At 39.5% G+C, this 18842-nt stretch overlaps 4 protein-coding genes across 4 annotated transcripts; 2 read left to right on the forward strand and 2 right to left on the reverse strand.

Annotated features, from left to right (window-relative positions):
- The first annotated feature begins 1978 nt into the window (after positions 1 to 1978).
- Positions 1979 to 3928, forward strand: LOC5518923 (transcription factor A, mitochondrial). Its single transcript, XM_001638852.3, has one exon. The coding sequence runs from the start codon at positions 2007 to 2009 to the stop codon at positions 2943 to 2945; it is 939 nt and encodes a 312-aa protein (XP_001638902.3). The 5' UTR covers positions 1979 to 2006; the 3' UTR covers positions 2946 to 3928.
- Positions 3929 to 4133: 205 nt separating this feature from the next.
- LOC5518921 (ATR-interacting protein) lies at positions 4134 to 10938 on the reverse strand. The gene is made up of 9 exons (XM_032363725.2): positions 8791 to 10938; positions 8504 to 8557; positions 8220 to 8302; positions 7507 to 7652; positions 6379 to 6467; positions 6054 to 6140; positions 5525 to 5616; positions 5206 to 5375; positions 4134 to 4985 (listed from the first exon to the last, which is right to left on the reverse strand). Exons 1-9 carry the CDS (start codon positions 10831 to 10833, stop codon positions 4882 to 4884), a joined length of 2868 nt encoding a protein of 955 aa, XP_032219616.1. The 5' UTR covers positions 10834 to 10938; the 3' UTR covers positions 4134 to 4881.
- Positions 10939 to 13501: 2563 nt separating this feature from the next.
- On the reverse strand, positions 13502 to 14396 carry LOC5518972 (receptor expression-enhancing protein 5). Its single transcript, XM_001638794.3, has one exon. The coding sequence runs from the start codon at positions 14287 to 14289 to the stop codon at positions 13606 to 13608; it is 684 nt and encodes a 227-aa protein (XP_001638844.1). The 5' UTR covers positions 14290 to 14396; the 3' UTR covers positions 13502 to 13605.
- A 2191-nt stretch (positions 14397 to 16587) lies between these two features.
- On the forward strand, positions 16588 to 17988 carry LOC5518971 (E3 ubiquitin-protein ligase NRDP1). Its single transcript, XM_032363681.2, has one exon. It carries the CDS (start codon positions 16734 to 16736, stop codon positions 17634 to 17636), a length of 903 nt encoding a protein of 300 aa, XP_032219572.1. The 5' UTR covers positions 16588 to 16733; the 3' UTR covers positions 17637 to 17988.
- Positions 17989 to 18842: the final 854 nt, after the last annotated feature.

Genomic DNA, 18842 nt, shown 5'->3' on the forward strand with positions numbered 1-18842 from the left:
CTACGGGTTCCCCAAGGGTCTGTGCTTGGTCCGGTTCTTTTTCTACTATACATTAAGGACTTTAACAACTCCTCCCAAACCTTAGACTTTAACATATTTTCAGATGATTCCAATTTGTTCTATTCAAACAAAAACCTAACCAATTTAGAATCTACCGTGAATTACGAACTAAAACATATATATATACGTGGCTCTGTGCCAATAAACTCTCTCTAAATATAGATAAAACTAACTTTGTGTTATTCCATCCTCCTCAGAAAAAAGTAACTCATCCTATAAAACTGAAGATAAACAAACCAATCAAATCAGAAAAATACATAAAATATTTAGGAATAATGATTGATTTACATCTTAACTGGAAATGCCACATAACGGAGCTTTGCAAAAAACTTAAACGTAATCTAGGAGCACTCTCAAAGATACGTTACTTTGTCAATATTAACATTTTGAAACAACTATATTATTCACTTGTTTTCCCCCATATAACTTACGGAATTTTAGTATGGGGCAACATCTATAGTACAACACTAAAACCTCTCTTTTTAATGCAAAAACGTGCGATACGAATTATGACTTTTTCTAAATTCGATGCCCCATCTTCCCCCATCTTCAAACAACTAGGACTTCTCAAGGTTAAAGATATAGTTTACTTCCACACAGCGCTATTTATGTACCAATACCACTCTGGAACTCTCCCCACAACTTTTGACTCTTTCTTTCATATAATTTCCCACAAATACAACACCCGACTTTCTGCCAAATCTAGTTACACCCTACCTAAAGCACGAACCAACTACGGGAAATTCAACATCCGATTTAGAGGTGTACAAATTTGGAACGAACTCACCAAAAATGACTAAGCCCTAAATATAAAATCCTTCAAAAAAAAATTATCAGACGACATGGTCGCCACCTATTAACCCACTCACATCTTCACCTGTAACCCATACTATCACCTAATTCTTGGCCATATATTCCTTCCTTTTGTTTTTGTTTCCGCTCTGCTTGTACCAGCTTGTATTCTTGCCGTATCCTTGGTGTATCCTTGTCGTGTCTCTATATTTGTGTTTTTCTCGTACATTCTTGCTTATGCACACAGCCTCCAGATCTCCAAACTAGGATTTTTCCCTAACATTTAAGTGCACCCTAGCCCGTTTAGCTCTCAAGCTATTCTAGGGTGCCCGCACCGAAGTATTGTCCCCCCCTTGGTATGCAACTCTAGGTTTTTTTTTTCTCCTCTCCCTCTCAATAAATATATGAATATAAAAAGAAAAAAAAACCTATGTAACACTTAATTTTGTGTGCAAATAAAAGATGTTTGTTGTTGTTTGTTCTGTTGTTGTTGTTTTGTTATAATAATCCTTGAGTTGCATAATTTATTTACAATCTGGCATATTTACAGTCATGTACCACACCAAAATAAATGCTTGTTTTAAGTGCTTCCATAGTTTTGGTACGGGGGTGATCGTCAGCAAAATTAATTTTTACCCTAAGGGTAGCACTTTGGGTGTGATCAACAGCAATTCTTACCCCTAAAAAAAGGAATTTATAACTCTAAGCAGTTAATAAAAACAACCCCCTTACGGCTTACACGTTTTTCCGTTCTGAGTCAAGCCCTGTCGCTTGTGGTTTCGTATTAAGCCCCTTCTACACTACCAATATTTATGTTAACAATTTTTATGTGACAATTTTTATTTGCTAGTGTAGATGGAGCAAAGTTGTCAATTTTTATGTGGTAACTATAATTGCTCAAAAGCTAGCAGCTTTGCTTTTTCTCGGCAATTAAGAATTGTCACATAAAAATTGTTGCTAGTGTAGATGCCAACAAATAAAATTGTCAATTAAAAATTGTAAACTAAAAATTATTAGTGTAGATGGGGCATAAGTGATAACAAACAGGGATCTGTCGGCATCGTGCTGGTAGAGGAGAGTTAGCCACAGGTATCCCATCACACCTAGGTAGAGCACTAACAACCCATAATGCCTTGCGCGGGGTGCTACCGTCCATGTTGTTTTGGCGGGCTCGACGTTTACAACTTCCATTCTTCAAAGCTTCGTCGGTTATTTTTAGCGCTACAATGAGTTTCCTTAGTCTTTCTAGTTTGTCCATACGTCAATTAAGCACACAGATATCTAGAACCTCTGTTTTATTTCCGGATAAACTTGCTCGCTGCATTTCAACATCTAGTGCTCTGGATGCGGCGCCAAAGAAACACAAACGACCCACTCCGGCGTTCTTTCGCTTTCGCCAAGACTACGCTGATAAAGTGAAGGAAGAAAACCCTCATTTGAAAGATGCCGAGATCAGGAAACACTTGTCCGACCAATGGGCTAATCTAGAGCCAAGTGTAAAGGAATGTTATCGAAAAGAATACCAACAAGACATGGAAGAGTTTAGAGCCCCTTACAAGAAACTGCCGCGCAAACCCCCGCGACATTTCAGTCTCTTCATGAGAGAAAACTTCGCAAAAATAAAAGCTGAAAACCAGGGGATGTCCAACCCTGATATAATGCGAGAGCTAGGGGCTAAATGGAGGAACCTGCCTTTTTCAGAGAGAGAAGAAATTCGCCGAAAATCCGAGGATGCTCAGAAAACTTATGAAGCTGAAATAGTTGAGTTTGAAGATCAACTGAGTGAAGGAGAGAAAGAGTTTCTTAACGTGCAAGCCAAGGATAAGATGAAAGAGCTTAAGCAGAGGAAGATGAAGCTGTTGAACTTTCCCAAAAAGCCAGGCACTGCATTCATTTATTTTCTAACAATGGAGCGAGAAAGCTTCCCCAGGAGGGAGGGAGAGGGGATTACTCAGTGGACCCAGCGAATGGCCGAAACGTGGAGGGATATGAGTGATGACGAGAAAGAGATGTACCGCATGGCTAACAGGCGAGCAGTGGAGAAATACAACGAGGAGGTTACGGAGTGGAAAGAGAAGCATGAGAAAGACTAGAGACATGGAAAACTATGTAGGTGTAATGATAAGCTAGACTATTAGTAATGTTACATACTGTGGACCATATTATTAGAATACTGGGTACGACAGGCCCCTGGCAGGTAGGGTTGATGATCGATGACATAGTGGCAAACAAGTCAAGTCAGAAATGGATAAAAATTATAAAAAAAACATTACCCAAGAAATGTGATGAAGAAATCTACTATTCAAGCACACAATCGCTGTGATTATTGCATATTGCCAATCCATGCTGTTAGGAGTGTAATGTTTACTGTATACACCTTTTTCACAAGACATCATTGCTAATGTCAAATGGCCTCTAAGCATCATGCTGGCATTTGTGAAAAAGGTGTTTTTTTTTCAACACCAAGGCCTTTTCCATATGTAGAAAACCCATTAGGGTGCAAGAAACATAAGTTGACAGAAATGCTTCAGTACACATTAGAACATGGTGGAAACCTTTTGGTATGAAGTTGTTGACAAAGCTGTAATTCTGGCATCCTGATTGGCGAACTTTCTTAAAACTTTACCTTGGTGGCAATTGAAGTATGAACTCTGAGCCTCCTTCCTAGTAAAATCATTAAGGCTTTAGATTTGAAGATGATAGCAATAGGGCATTCCAGCTATAAGTTTGCATGTGCATTGCCATAGAAACCTACCTCAACGACCAGAAAGCGTGTGCACCAATAAAAAGCACGCTGCAGACAGTAATTGAGGTAATTTCCCATTGTTCCAGGGCATACTTATATAGCTCAAATGGCCTATTATTGTGATAGCTACTAGAAAACAGTAGAAAATATTCATTCTTCCATTAGCACTTGGGTGAGTAGAACCCTTGATTATAAAAAGTCTTATAAAGGGCATCTGTGGGAGTTCTACTGGATGTTTGTGTTAGAAACCAAAGATTGTTGTTACATACTAATAACTTGTTTTAGAAACAGAAAAAATAAAAGATGTCAGATTTATAATAGAAAAAACAAGATGATGTGACCAACTGTTTTGCCTGATCCTTGGTAAATATAGCCAGAGATTTATGTACATAGTTTTCCACTTTATAGTGTTATGGTAAGTGTAAGGGGTATGGAAAAGGTGTACTGAAAAAACAATGTCTCACCAAGTGGAACCAAGCTTTTGGCAATACCCCTTGTTTCAACGTTGATTATTCTTTATCACAAAAAAAAACCCTGAACTTATAATTGTTTAATATTAACTCACCAAATTTTGTATAGGGAGTACAGTATATGATTTATCAGCGGTACCATATGCACAGGACTCCCAATTAGGTATGACTAAGCAAGGATGTCATTGCATTTTCAAGCACCATTTGTGTGAGTCCTTAATTTCAATTTACACTTTGAGATAAAAATGTAACTAAATATAAAAAAATGTCCTAAAATTACTCCAGTCAAGGTCACAACTTTTCCTTTCAAACAGATAATTGTATTACTATATTACATGATATACACAAGGAGAAATATAACTACTAAACGTTTGTGATAAAAGAAGCCAGCCCAACCTCATGTCTTCTTGACAGGCTTTATGAACCGTTGGGCCTCAGACAATAAACTCTTACCAACCAAGAGGAAACCCAAACAGACAACTAGATGGGAACACCTAGGAGGGCTGGATAAGAAGCTAAAAAGGTGATACAGTACTTCCAATTATTTACAAAGGCTAATTATTTAGCAGTCCTTTAGCCAGAGTCTTAATGGGGTGGGGGTCTCTGGGTGATTAGGGTGATCCGATCAGATCCCTCTTCATTAGCATTGGAACAAAACAATTATTTTTTTTGAGTATAGACAGATGGTTTTTTTAACCCTGTGATCATAAAACATATTTCTTCAACCTTTCATCCTGATGAAATGTTCTTTGAACAAAACTGTAAATAAGATAGTGAACTATAAGTACATATGTACAACAGGTGTGCCACGCTCTATCCATCAATATCCATGTTCTCTGCATCATCTTCGTCCCCAAACTGTAGTATTTCCAGATCTTCACTATGGTCTAACTCAGCCAGGTCTTGCAGTGACATCACTAGAAATTTGCACAAAAGATAGTGTCATACACTGTTTTTTTGGTGGATATATAACTCTTATCGACCAAGTACATGGACCAAAATTTTTTCCACCATTTCATCCGCCAAGAGCAAAGCCATTGAAGCTCCATAAGTTCCTGTACGGCCCATGTAAACAAAGACAACGAGACTCTCAGCTGAGCTGGGAGAGTTACAGTTTAGTACTGTATGTATGCTAACCTTCTGTCTCACTGATAGTTCCAGAAAGGCTGTGGTAGAGTCTTGAAACCCCAAGGATGAGGTTAGCAAACTGCTGTACTACTTCCAGTCTGTGCTCCAAGAACAATCTGTCATTGGTGCACAACGTCCAGAGAAGAATCATGCCATGTCGCACAAGAGACAAGCTGGAACTGTTAAAAGTTGTGATGTCACTGCATTTAGTTCAAAAGAGAAACATACTATAGAATTAGGCATGTGCTCGAAATTTTTGCTAGAAGAGACACATGCAAGAGTCATTTAATATCTTGGAGGTACTGATTTGAGGTCTATTGTGCTGTACCTTGCTCCCTCATCGAGAAGAATCAAACTTGAATCCTGTTTTTGCAAGAAAACCATCTCTTTGTAAAGCATCAGAACAAGAGACTTGGTTAGCTAAAAACCAACAATATTCACATCATCAGATACATGAAAATAATCTGTGAATCCAACAACAAATTCAGGCCATCTGTTTGTCTGTGTCCATTTGTGTCTGGCAATGTCAATGTCTACTTGTGTCTGTATGATCAAGCTGGCTGTGTTTATTTGTGTCCGTCTGTCCACCAGACTGTGTCTATTTGTGTCTTCCAATGTCTACTGCATTTGTAACTGTCCATCAATTTGGCTGTGTCAATTTGTGTCTGTCTTCCCAGATATCTGTGTCTATTTGCATCTGTCAATGTCTATTGTGTCAATCTGTCATCCTAACTATGTTCGTTGTCTAACCATCCACATGTCTGTGTTATGTGTCAGTTGGTCCACCTCATGTATTTGTGTCTTTCTGACAATCCATCTGTCGTCTGTCCATCCAACAGTCGCTTTGTCAGACAAACCTCCATAGTGCAGTGGCATTCTGTGTCCAAAAGAAAAGACAAAGCTTCTGGATGTCTTGAAAGCAGCTTATTAAGAAACTCCACAACCTATCCATGAATCAAAATTACCTTGATTTATTATGGAGTATCCTTTTTGAGTTAAATGTCCATCAAACAATCCATCAACATGGGCAAAATGTGAATCCAGAACTCAAAAATGCTCATGTAGCAGGTACGAAATATGAATGCTGAAATGTTTTGCAATAACCACACCCTCTCTCTCTCTCTCCCACTTTGCTGCCACTACTGCGACACATCAAGTGGTTTATTGAGATGTTTTTGTTACCTGCATTTGGACTGTTGTCTTGGTTGAATGCAGTATGTCACATGAATCATCTAGCACACCTTGGTAAATCTTCACTAAAAGACACTCATCTGAAACATTAATAAATTATAAATATCCACTGAAAGACACTTATCTTAAACATTAACAAATGTTAGGTTAAAGCCCCTGAAGATATATTTGTAGACTATGAAAACCTTCGTAAATAAGATAGACAACAGGCATGTACACAGAGGGTGTGCGATCCCCCTTTGCGGCTAAAAAGAAGGTAATTTCTCATTAAGGAATCTTAAAATTCTGTGGTTTTCCATATGATTCCTATGACTGTGCATTCCCCTCAGCCAATCCTGGGTATGCTCCTGAGCCCAGAAGCAAACTCTATCCGCTTTAAACAAGGATCCACGCTAGAAAAGGGGTAAGCTCTACCCCCTTTCGGCTGAATAAAATTCAAACTTCGAGATGACAACACGTCGTAACATTGCGGCAGTAGTTTCGGTGGTGATAGTGTGTTATCGTTATTTGTTGTTAATAAAAATTGAACTAATTTTTACTGCACATTCCTTTTCTTTTGGTGGGTTATTCCTTGTTAGTAGCCAAGAGAAAAACAACCGAGTAAACAAGAAGAAAAGTGCTTCAAAGGTTGAGTTTGGGTTGCGCTTCTCAGGGACAAACAGACCTCCGCACAGTGTGAGCCTTTTATGGACCTGGTCCAGGTCATTTTTTAGTGTGGGTCCTTTTTTAAATTTAACTCAGCCTACAAAAAACTAGCTCTATTTCTTAATAATAAGTAAAATAAAAAAGAGTTGAAGGTACCTAAATAGTAAAGACCTTAATAGCAGAGGCCTAAAGGTGAAAAACCACAAAAGTTACTAAGAGTTTATATTGCCTCACTCCTACAATCTAATAAGCATTTACCTTATTGTGAGACAAAGATAAGGGAGAAGTGCAGTGCATTTCCCTGATTGTGGACAAAGATAAGGGAGAACTGCTTTTTTTTGCATTTACCTGATTGTGGACAAAGATAAGGGAGAACTGCAGTGCATTTCCCTGATTGTGGACAAAGATAAGGGAGAACTGCAGTGCATTTCCCTGATTGTGGACAAAGATAAGGGAGAACTGAAGTGCATTTACCTGATTGTGGACAAAGATAAGGGAGAACTGCAGAGTCAAATGCAGCCATAGGAATAAGGACTGACATGACAAGCGATAGCATGGTAAAGGACGGATTCTTGGTCAAACACTGAGTGAGAAGACCCTCAGTCAAAAGCAAAAATAATCTGAAATAGTGAGGGAAAAAATATAATTCCGTTAGTACAGCGAAACAAGTTCCACATTGCACTCGAACAATGACAAGTTTGGTATGTTGTTTTTGATATAAAATATAAACAATTCATTCTAAAACATGATGATATATTTATTTGTGATGCTTAAAAAAATAATGTTGAGATAAAAAAAAATATCTAGCAATTTAGGCAGAATTCACATGCTAGAACTGGTTGTCCCTAAGGATAAATCATGTTTATTGTGCCGCTGGATTGAGCCAGTTTAGCATGGCACACAGTAAGCTAAAAATATTCAAAAGCCAAAATTAAGATGACTTGTTGACTCTTTACAATCTGCCAAAATTTGTGGGTAGCCTGGCACTTGAGGACCCTGCTAAGCTAATGTAAAAATGGAACTTGAATCAGGATTTTATTTTCTATTATCTTCTCCAAAACAATGATAAGTTCAAAATCCAAAATTCCACGCAATCAAAACCTCTGTACACTAGATATAACAGCAGCTTGAAATAAATATTATTTTATCAGTAATTTAATTTTGCCTCCCTTTTAAAACTAACATACCTGTTCTGATATTTGTTAGGGCACTTTTGAGCCAGAGATGCTAGAACATGCAGGGCTGCATGTGAAATTGTACTTGGCTCATTCTGGAAATGTGAAAAAAATGTTCCAATGAACACATATCCCCTCACCTGCCCCTAAAAAGAATTATCATACACCTACTTTTAAGTAAAAAAATGTATGGCATTACCAGGCATAAAAGGAGTAGACTTGAAGTAATACTGTACTTTGAAATTTATATTTATATATTAAAATGGGGATATAAAGTAAAATCGCATGACACTTACAGGCTGTTTGGTAAGCAGCTTGTATGTCAAATCCAAAAGAACAGATCTTTCAACCTACAACAAGCAAAACAAAAGTAATCTCAGTAAAAGTAAAATTATTTTGCACTGTCATCTTACAGTATGGAGTGTTCTATAAAGTTTAAACTAAAACCTGTTTTTCCCAGGACATTTGAAATGTCTACAGTTTTAACTCTTAAATTTGAGTGATTTTCTGTCTATTCATTCATTCTGTCTAACATCCCATTTCTGTCTTATAGCTATCATTTAATTACTGTACTTAAACTCACCAAGCTTGCCATCTCCCCTTCTTTTCCTTTCTCCTTCTCGTTGTCCTCATTCCTATCTCCCCTTTTGAGAGTCCTCGCTGATCTAAGCATCATCTCACAAACATTAACACTATACAATACCAGGACATTAAGACATTGTAAAGACTTAATACAATTGTTCAATGCCTCACTTAATGCTTGGGCTCCTTCCCTATCAGGAGTACAAGCATCTTGTTGATCTGACATATCAACTCCCCCAGAATATGTACTGGTTAAGCTTTCATCCTTGTCTAGGCGTAGGTCACAATACAAAGCAATATGTGATTCAAGGACAGGTAGAAGACCAACAGCAGAGTGAATGGCAGAAGTTTCATCTCTTGCACATGCATCTTTTATATCAAATACACTTGGATTTTGTTTACCCAGAGAAACTTGTTCACTGTTGAGGAGTTCGTTTAACGATTCAAATGCTAATTTTACACAGTCTTCTTGGTCTGCTTTTGAATCCTTAAAGGATGAGCCAGACTGTGTTTTAGATGTTAATGGAGTCTCAAATAGCAAAAGAGTAGGAGGAACATCTAACTCTTCAGATTTCTTAGTGGTGTTATCAAAAGTAGATGGTTTAGCTGTTGGTCGCAGCAACGAGACAAGAGTTTCCTCCTCTGTCAAAGCATCAGATGAGTAGTCAGGCCTGTTGAGTTCAACATTTTGAGCTCTAAAGAGCTTCTGTAAAAGCTCTACTTCCACCCCTTTTGAGGAGACGTCAGTTCTGAGAATACTTTTACTCAAAACACATTCTTCTTTCATTTCCTCCAGCACAGGAAAAACTCCTGAAAAACTCTTGGAGATTGTCTCCGAGTAACTATTCTCAGAATTGTCTGTAGTTATTTCATTTGTATTAACTTTAGTAAGGCGCTTCTCTTTCTCATAGAATGAGCTTCCCATAGGGATCCCTCTTACAGGAGTAGTATTCTGAAAGTTTCCAGCAATGGATGGCTCTCGGTAAGGACTACAAATTTCATCAGCAGAATTTTTGGATGTATGTTTTTTTCGTTGCTCCATAGCTTGGGCAATCTCTTGTTCCTGGAACTTTAAACGTGTTGTTAGATGCTCAACCTGTTTTTGTAATTCCTTTTCCTTTTCTGACTGCTCTTGCTTACGTTGATCCTCCATAGCTCTAATCTGCTCTCGCTTCTTTGCTTCTTCTGCCTGAAAATGAGCCAAAGACTCTTTCAACATTCTCAATTCACCATCTTTACCATATTTCTCTTCTTCAAGACTCTGTACATTACTCTGTGCTTTGCTGTATTTTTCCTTCAACTCTTCAATCTCTTTCTGCAAGCTTTGTATTCTACTATCACTAAAAACTTCTTTAGCCTCAATTGCCTTGCCATTTGTGGATTGTTCAGATTGGTTACTAGGTAATAAATTGGTGGTAGCATCTGGTTTTAAAACAATCCCTTTTTGTAGAGGCCTTGCATTAGAGTTCGCATTACCTTTAATCTGATCTGCTGACCTCTTTTCAAAGGTACAACTAGATCTCTGATTAACAGAACCTGAAACATTATCAATCGCGTTTATCATTTCAAGCTCATCACAATCATCCAAAAGACTTTCAGAGAATTCTATCCCTGTATCAGTGTCTGGTCCGCATGTGACAGATGTTCGATTCCGTCTAGTGGTGTTCGAAATCCCAACCCCAGACACCCCAACACTAGCAGCAGAGGTTTGCACACTTTGTTGAGTTTGGAGCTCTGCAAGCGACGCAACTTCGCACAGTGCATCGTCGTCATCGATCCCAAATTCATCGCCTAGATCATCATCGAATGCCTCTGGCGGAAGATCCCTTAATAGATTCTCTGTTGCTCTATCATTCGTAGCCCCATGGGAGCTTTTTCGCTTCTTTCGTGGCGAAGAAATGTCATTTTCGCTTGTCAAGCCACTGTGTTGTGGTGGTAGATTGTTGACAAAATTGGCGACCGGAGGATGATTTGCTGGCGTGTTGTATATAAAGGTCCGCTTCTTTTGCTGTCTTGGTCCATTATTTCTACCCCAATTAGACATCGCATAGCCAGGAAGCCTAATATCCAGACATTTTTACTGACATTTGTACTATATCCCGCAAGAAAACTCGAGTTTACCGCGAAAGGCACGCGTGCGAACTGGGACATAATTTGGTACAAAGGATTATGGGAAGACAAAACACAGGGAGCTTGTGAAACCAGAGGGAACCCTACAAAAAAAAAATATGGCTTTTTTCCCAGTGTTAGCACCGTGACCCCGATGCATCATGGGGGTGATTTTTGTTATGAGGACGATTGCGGTTTTCAAGAATGACCAGGTTTTTCCCATGTGAGCAGCGAAAATACTCCTCAAAGGATAAAATTTCACTAATGCAATATCCTTGAAGGTCTAAAGGATAACTATTTTATTTGGCGACAAACAAACACATTTATCGCAACTCCCTTATTACCATCATCCGTCATGTTTCTCGGCATACTATAAAATCGCAAAATTGGCTTCATAGAAATCCCAATTATTATTGTTTAAACAAGGACACCCAACGACCATTTTCGGTCAAATATCTGTTCGGCAGCAAGGTCACCTACGGATTTGGGTGTCGGCCTGAAAATGTCCTGTATTGTATTTCTAGATCACCTATGTTTTTCGGGAAGAGAGCTGGATCACCTATGTTTTTTCTCTTATGTCGGTATGTCCATGTCGTTATGTCGAAGATAAGAGTGCGCGCGCCCATGTCGTTATGTCGATATGTCGCTAGTGTGCAATAGAAGAAACATGTTTTTTCTTTTATGTCCATGTCGTTATGTCGGGCTAAACATAGTGCGCACGCCCATGTCGTTATGTTGTTATGTTGCTTGTGTGCACTAGGCATAAGGATCTTATAATCGCTAGGAGTTTCAGATCCTTCGGGATGAGTAATGCCTAGTGCACACTAGCGACATATCGACATAACGACATGGGAGCGCGCACTCTTATCTTCGACATAACGACATGGACATAACGACATAAGAGAAAAAACATGTTTTGTCGGGCTAAACATAGTGCGCGCGCCCATGTCGTTATGTTGTTATGTTGCTAAGTCGCAGGAAAAACTTCACGTGTGACAGGGCTCGTGCGACCTGCAACATTTTTTTTGCGAGACAAGTCGCAAGAGAAAAAACGTACGTGTGACAGGGCCTTTAGCTGTACTACAAAATGAGGAAGCGCTTTCGAAGCAAGAAAGTTCAGGTTTCGTTATTTTTACGCGCGCGCTAAAGAATAGCATCATTTCAAACGAGTGCGCGCTGTTTTTGAATTTTATTTTCAATCACAATTTTTGCCGTTGTTGCCGTAGAAAACCACTCCCAAGAAGTTCGCCGTTATTGCTTTGTTTATCAAGAACATTAGTTTCAACTTCGAAATTTTCGATATTTACGGAGCTCTGCACTTGACGTGGTCTAGCGGGAATAATGACTTGGACCAGGTCCGCGCCCTTTTATACCGCGGATCCTTGTTTAAAGTTAAATATATCTACTTTGTTTTACTGTGGAGCCAGCATGAGGCATCAATAGCCGCAGTTTGCCCTATTGTTTCTTTGATGTTAATTTTGGGGCAGCGAATCATTGATCCCCATTGCACAAAGCGCGAGTGATTCCGCGGAGGAGACCTTCCTCGGACGAGTGCGCTCGACAAATGATTTGCCCCGTCCTGCCGAACGGCTTCTTCCCATGATGCATCACGGCGCGACCACCACCTGGCTTTTCCCCATATGCGCGAAAATTTCCCTGCTGCCGAAAATTTTGTTAAGCTGGCACTTCAAGCAGGGAACGAGAAAAGCATCCGGCCTTAGGAAGGACTTGGAGCGCGCGTAGTTGGGCCTGGACTTTAAGGTAATTCCCTTGAAATAGTTCTACAACCCAGATTTTTTTAAACTTGGCATAAACAATATTGAAGTTAAGGGCTTTCAAAAAATGTAATAAAAAAATGGGGGTACCGACCTTGTTTTCACAACAGAGGGGCGTAGAGTTGACGCGTTTTTACTGATCGCTCGAGGAAAAATCCAAACTTTTAGATTTCAAAAAGAGTGCCTATAGTCTTTAGAAAATTAAAATCCGATCTCCTATACAATAACCCGTATGAAGTAGCTAACGTTCAAAACAAATCACATTTAAGAGATCGCACTAAACGACACTGTTCTCGCCACTATTTATACGGTAAAAGGCGCCATTTTGGAGTATTTTAGGATTTTAAGAGAAAATAAACAAACTTCTACAACCCGACTTTCTTTCTTCTTTCAGTATATCATTTTTCCGTATATATTTAACTATTTGAGCAAATAAAAAATGGGGGTAACCGACTTCGTTTTTCTGTCAAAGCGATTTTAAGTAAAAAACGCGCGCCTTTTGCTTTGTTTTCTTGTACAACTGTGGCGCGCGCGCACTTAATACCGGAAAATTCGAACAAACAGCGCGCGCCACTATGCGCAGAAGTGGTGCGCAGTGCGATTCAAGGGAATTACCTTAATGGTTGCGTGCGCACTTCCACTCAATTAAAAGCCTGATAATATAATCACGATAGGAATGCTCCGGTGCTCAAACAGTATTTACCACTTTCGTTACAAATAATTCTGAGCTTTTTTCTTCTTTTCCACAAACGCGCGCATTTAAGGACATGCACCAAAACAGGGAACTGCAACTAGGCTGTTGTAATGAAGTAAAAACACGTAACAATATTGACTGGGTTGAGATTTGTTTGAGTTTTTAGCAAAAAATTACAGTGGCTTTACAGTTACAATCCAAAATTAGTTTTCCTTGTATCTTGGAGAAGACTTTCGAGCTAATCTGTTTTGTCAATGTCAATGCTGTTTTCAGGCTGCTCGATCGCTGGTGTCTCATTCGTGACCCCTTCGTGTGTGAAACCGATTATCTTCCCCGCCGCTCGGGAGGCCACAAGATCATCCACTGTTCGCTCGGCTACCTGTCGGACCCTCTTCGCAGCGTCGGAAATGACATCGTTGACCCTCGCTTTGTGTCGCATCACCAAAGGCCTCACGACTCTAAAATACATTACCTCGGAGCCACTTACCCTCCCGGGCGCCATGCACCAGACAAGAAACAAGAATTTCAGCAAGTAAAAACTTGGCAGCCACGCGATAAAAACCTCCATGAAGTTAACGAAAGCAAAGATGACCCAGTACATCAGCCATTTTGTGCCAATCTCGTAGTCTGGATTCTCGATGGCGCTGATGGAGGCGTAGACTGGAAAGACGACGGCAATAACGTTGCAAAAACACGCAGCAGCGTAGCCTTCGGCGACGTAGAGTAGCGTAAATAGAACCATCAGAAGTACCTGGATACGCCGCGGTACTCGCGTGAAATTCTCGATTTTCCTGAGCAGATCAGTGAAGAAGTTCTGCTGCATCAAAAGACTGTCGATTTCCTCCATGATGGTATCGGTGAATGCGTCCTCCCGGTGTGGTTCGCTGTTTTTCCTGACTACCTTTTTGCACGGAGGTTCCATCCTAAGTCATTTCCATTCAGCAGCCAAATGGAAGTGAACAAAAAGCAACCACCCATTCACAAGATAAGAAACCTTGAACATTTCGTTCTAATTGTGCTGTGAGGTGACGTCATAAATGGAGCGCGCGATACTGTCCGGCTCACGTTCAATATTCACTTATGACGTCATCTTTCTGTCTTCTACCTTATTAGGGTTTTAAGGAGGGCTCTATATAACAACCCCCTCCCCCTCCCCCAACCCTAACACTTATCCTGATCCACGACGTCGGCAAGAGGACGCCGGCTTGGGCACGTTCGATTGCGCGCCTACTAAAGACCAAATGCACTAAGAGCGCGCGCACCGTTTTTGAGCATGGGGACGAGGCTTAATAATAATAATAACTTTATTTCAATAAATACCAATACAGGTATATTAGGTTATTATTCAAAGTAGGTTGGCTTATATGCCTATCCTCTATTCATAATATTTAATTACATCATCACAAAATTTCAGGACTAGGCTCGTAATGGAGTCATCTGTTAAGCTCATAATATACAAAAAAAGGTCTTTTGGCCTTAACAGTTTGAAAGAGTTATTGATTGCAAATAGATCATTAAAAAATACTCGACGTATATCATTGACATAGTCGCATTCCATTAAGGTATGGTACTCATCCCCAACCTTATTTTTCACATTTTTCACAAATCCTTAATTCATAAGGTAAATTTTTATAGCGGCCTGTTTCAATTGCTAGTTTGTGTGCCGAGACACGCAATCTAGTCATAGATTGTCGGCGTCTAACATTAGCTTCTGATAAATATTTTTCTAGTTTAAAATTTGTCTTGATCTTGCAATAAGTGCGTAGCTTTCCACTATTTTGATTTAACTGTGCCTGGGTTTTCCACAATGTTGCATAATTTTCATATAGTACTTTCTTAATATATTTTCCTAGGGTATGAATTTGTTGGCCTTCAATATCTATTTCCTGTAGTGTCTTTAAATCACACCAAGCAAATAGGGAATTCATAAACCTTACAGGGACATTAGATGTTGAAGAAAGGCTGATCTGATAATATGAAAATGTGCTTTGAATGGCGGCCATTAAGGAGTCATGACTCGACTCGGAAAGCGAGAGAGAGAGCGAAAGTAACTCGCGCGGTAAGAGGACTTCCTTCGTCCGCGACGACAACACGCCAAAAAGGACTACTCTATTTCTATGTCGTGCTCGCCTAAATAGGGATATACGAACGAAAACAAATCATCTCGAAGGCAAGCAACCATAATCTTGAAGTCTCCTGAACCGAAAAAGCCCCATGACAAAAATCAAACGAAACTTAACGGGTAAACGTGTCGGCCACTAGTACCAAATAGAATGTGAAGCGTTCCTGGACGTCTGGCATAAAACGACGGTAAAGTCGTCACTCCATTTCGATGAATAAATTGAAAAATGCTACCTACATCTGTTAACTGTAAATAGTTAAATTGAGTTGTAAAGAAATTTGGACAATACTCATGCGAAAAGTTCGTTAACCAAGAAAGTTTGTCATTATATTGTTCGGTTGTCAATGTGTTGAATAAAAACACAATAAAAGAATTTCATCGGCATAAAATAGGGTTGTTCTTATATTAATCGATCAGTATTGACTGTATTGTGTGAAGTGTTAACACGGTACCCTACTTACATTTAACTTTTATTGCGATTTGAAGCTTGGACGCGCACATAATGAGGATCGAACGAGCGACACAGACTGGGCCTGAGCGACTAATACTGAATTATTGCGCCTATGAAACCCAATAAAAGGCAGCTCATCACGCAGTCTTTTTTGAATAAGCACATCTATTTTCGATGACTTTTAATCGAGCATAATCTGATACAGTATTCGGACTACAACTAAATCCTGGAATATTTTTTTTTTTATATGTTGTGTCTAAATGCAAAGAAATTCAAAAACAATACAGTCAATTGTTGTCAGGGGTATTGCCTCTCAATACGATTTCCAAAGCGCACTTGTTTTAAAATGGTAAAATTTCACCTGCCATAGAACAAAGAACGAAACTAAAAAAAGAGTTTGACGCTTTATAATCAGTTCAATTATATCGCATTTTTTTAAAATAAAAACACGACACGAGTCACTCCAAATGGCAGTTATGGTGCTTTCAATAATATAACTCTTGTTTTCTTAAATAAATGGGTAAATTTTTGATAATTATGTCATTGCACAAACTATCTCTGTTGGTTGGGGTAATTTATTCACAGCGCGCGCCAGTCTCCAAGCGCGTCTCAGTACACGCTCGCATATGTTAATTTCAAATCTTTTGTTTGATTCGTATGGTTGACGTGTCGAAATGATCTCAACCGACTTCCGCAAAATACACATATTTGATCTTGTCACTCAGAGGATGTTCAAAACGAAGTGATGAAAGCATAAAAAAATCGCCATTTGGGAAATCCCCGCGAAGCAAGGATGGGCTACGGTTTGAACAAGTTCGTCGGTAAAATTGATCAGAATTTACTGTGCAACATTTGTGTAGGGGTGTTAGAAAATGCCATAACTACAATTTGCGGCCACTCTTTTTGTGAATCCTGCCTTGAAACGTGGCTAAGCAGACCAGAAGTTCAGAGCTGCCCAAGTTGTAGATCGCACGTTTTGAGTTTAGATTTAATCCCTGTTCACGCTATCAGAGGTCTAGTAGATGGTTTATTAGTTCACTGTGAAAATGCTGATAATGGCTGCGACATTGTTACACGAATGGACAACATGAAGTCTCATTTGGAGTCTTGCCCTTATGGTCTTGTCCAGTGTAAAGCCTGCGAGGTAAAAGTCAAAAGGATCGACCTACAAACTCATCATGAAAACTGTGAAGTCTTGAACGCACTCGCTACAAAAACAAGACTCGAAAACAAAGAACCGACTATTGAAGGTCTGACTCGACAGATCGCAGAGTTGGAGATCGATCTTCAAAAGACCAAGTCGGCGTTAAAGGATTCACAAGGCGATGTGCAGAGAGTTAAGCGAGATCTCAGGGAAATGCAGTACCGGCTAGAGCGAACAGTATCCCTAGAAGAAGAGCAATTTGATCAAGATTGGGACCCAGATTATGCGTATGGCTACTCGCCTCATAGTATAGCGCAGCTTGCAAGCCTCGTTTCTCGCTACCTGTTGAACAAGCCATATTATGTAGATCGCAACCGAATTTTTAACTCGATCAAGCGTTGCTACGAGTATTACCACGGATACGCGAGTTATTCCCAAGATGTGCATATGCTTCTCGCTACATCGTACGCCAGTAACTGGTTCACGGAAAACCAGAGAAATAACTTTGACTGTTGGTTAAGGATCCTTACGAGAGAGAGGTTTTTACGGTAGAGGACTGGTCAAGGCCGACGAGTGAAAAACAAACAGAGTGCCAACATTGTACGCAGATGTACAAATAACTTGAACTCTTTTCATTCAATCGAAGAAGCCGAAAACAAACATCAAAGAAAAGTGAAAACAATATTTTTCAATGGCATATCACATTTTCAATATTTAAAAATGGTCCGATTTAAGAAAAACATATTTTTTGCGATATGTCTATGGGCAATTTTTCTTTCTTTCTTATCTTATTATTGCATATCCTGATGAGATGTCCATTTCGGTATAAGCAGAATATTCAACCACTTGAATCACGTGAAAATTCAATCCACCCTACAATAAAATCAACTCCGTTATAAGCGTAGAATAGTCTATGGACAATTATATCCTCCTAGATGAAAAGATATTTCAAGATTTACAGCCAAATTCGTTGTTGCGCGACCTCGGAGGATCCAAAATCCATGTCTCGCTTGGAAATAGCTCGTAGTCAGACACAAGCTTTTGGGGCGGTTTGTCTTGTTTTGATTGTTTGGTTTGATTGACTACGCGCTATTCCCAAACGAAGAAAGGAATTTTGGATTCTGACAGGTGCGCAACAACGAATTTGGCTATAAATAAAACGGTGTGTCTACTAGCACGGTTTCCGGTAAAGGAGGAAAAAAAAAAACTAGCTGCACGGCTGTCTCCCATTTTCTCGATTTTTAGCCTAAATAACAAGTTTCTGGCTTTGAAACACTTCCACGATTATTAAGAACAGCCAAGAGATGTTATTTAGCTTGAGAGGCTGTGCATTGAGTGACCCGCAAATGCTCGGCACAGTATGAATGAAGCCTGGAGTTCGACACCTCGTTTTCGCCATAACAGCTGTGCAAGGAGAAAAAAAGTAGATGCACTTCCCTTTTTTCTTTTTGCCATTAAGCCAAAAAGAAAAGTTTTGACTTTAAAAACCTCCCACCGTTACTTAGAACCGTCAAACGATGGCTTCGAGCTTGAAAAAATTCGCAAAAGGCGACATGCGAATGCTCGGCACAATGAACGATGCATAAAATGCCGAACTCCACGCTTCGTTCATACTTTGCCGAGCATTTGCGGGCCGCTTATTGCATAGCTTTTCAGGCTAAAAATCGTCGCTTGGCTGTTCTAAATTATCGTGGAAGTGTTTTAAAGTCAGAAACTTGTTATTTAGGCTAAAAATCGAGAAAACTGGAGACAGCCGTG

This window comes from Nematostella vectensis, chromosome 7 (assembly GCF_932526225.1).
Source record: "Nematostella vectensis chromosome 7, jaNemVect1.1, whole genome shotgun sequence".
Classification (NCBI taxonomy): domain Eukaryota; kingdom Metazoa; phylum Cnidaria; class Anthozoa; order Actiniaria; family Edwardsiidae; genus Nematostella; species Nematostella vectensis.

Coding starts and splice junctions, on each gene's coding strand:
- LOC5518923 (XM_001638852.3), top strand. CDS start 2,007: ATGTTGTTTTGGCGGGCTCGACGTTTACAACTTCCATTCTTCAAAGCT.
- LOC5518921 (XM_032363725.2), bottom strand. CDS start 10,833: ATGTCTAATTGGGGTAGAAATAATGGACCAAGACAGCAAAAGAAGCGG. Junction 8,558..8,790: donor AAGGGGAGATGGCAAGCTTG/GTGAGTTTAAGT, acceptor TGCTTGTTGTAG/GTTGAAAGATCTGTTCTTTT. Junction 4,986..5,205: donor AACTATCAGTGAGACAGAAG/GTTAGCATACAT, acceptor GCAAATTTCTAG/TGATGTCACTGCAAGACCTG.
- LOC5518972 (XM_001638794.3), bottom strand. CDS start 14,289: ATGGAACCTCCGTGCAAAAAGGTAGTCAGGAAAAACAGCGAACCACAC.
- LOC5518971 (XM_032363681.2), top strand. CDS start 16,734: ATGGGCTACGGTTTGAACAAGTTCGTCGGTAAAATTGATCAGAATTTA.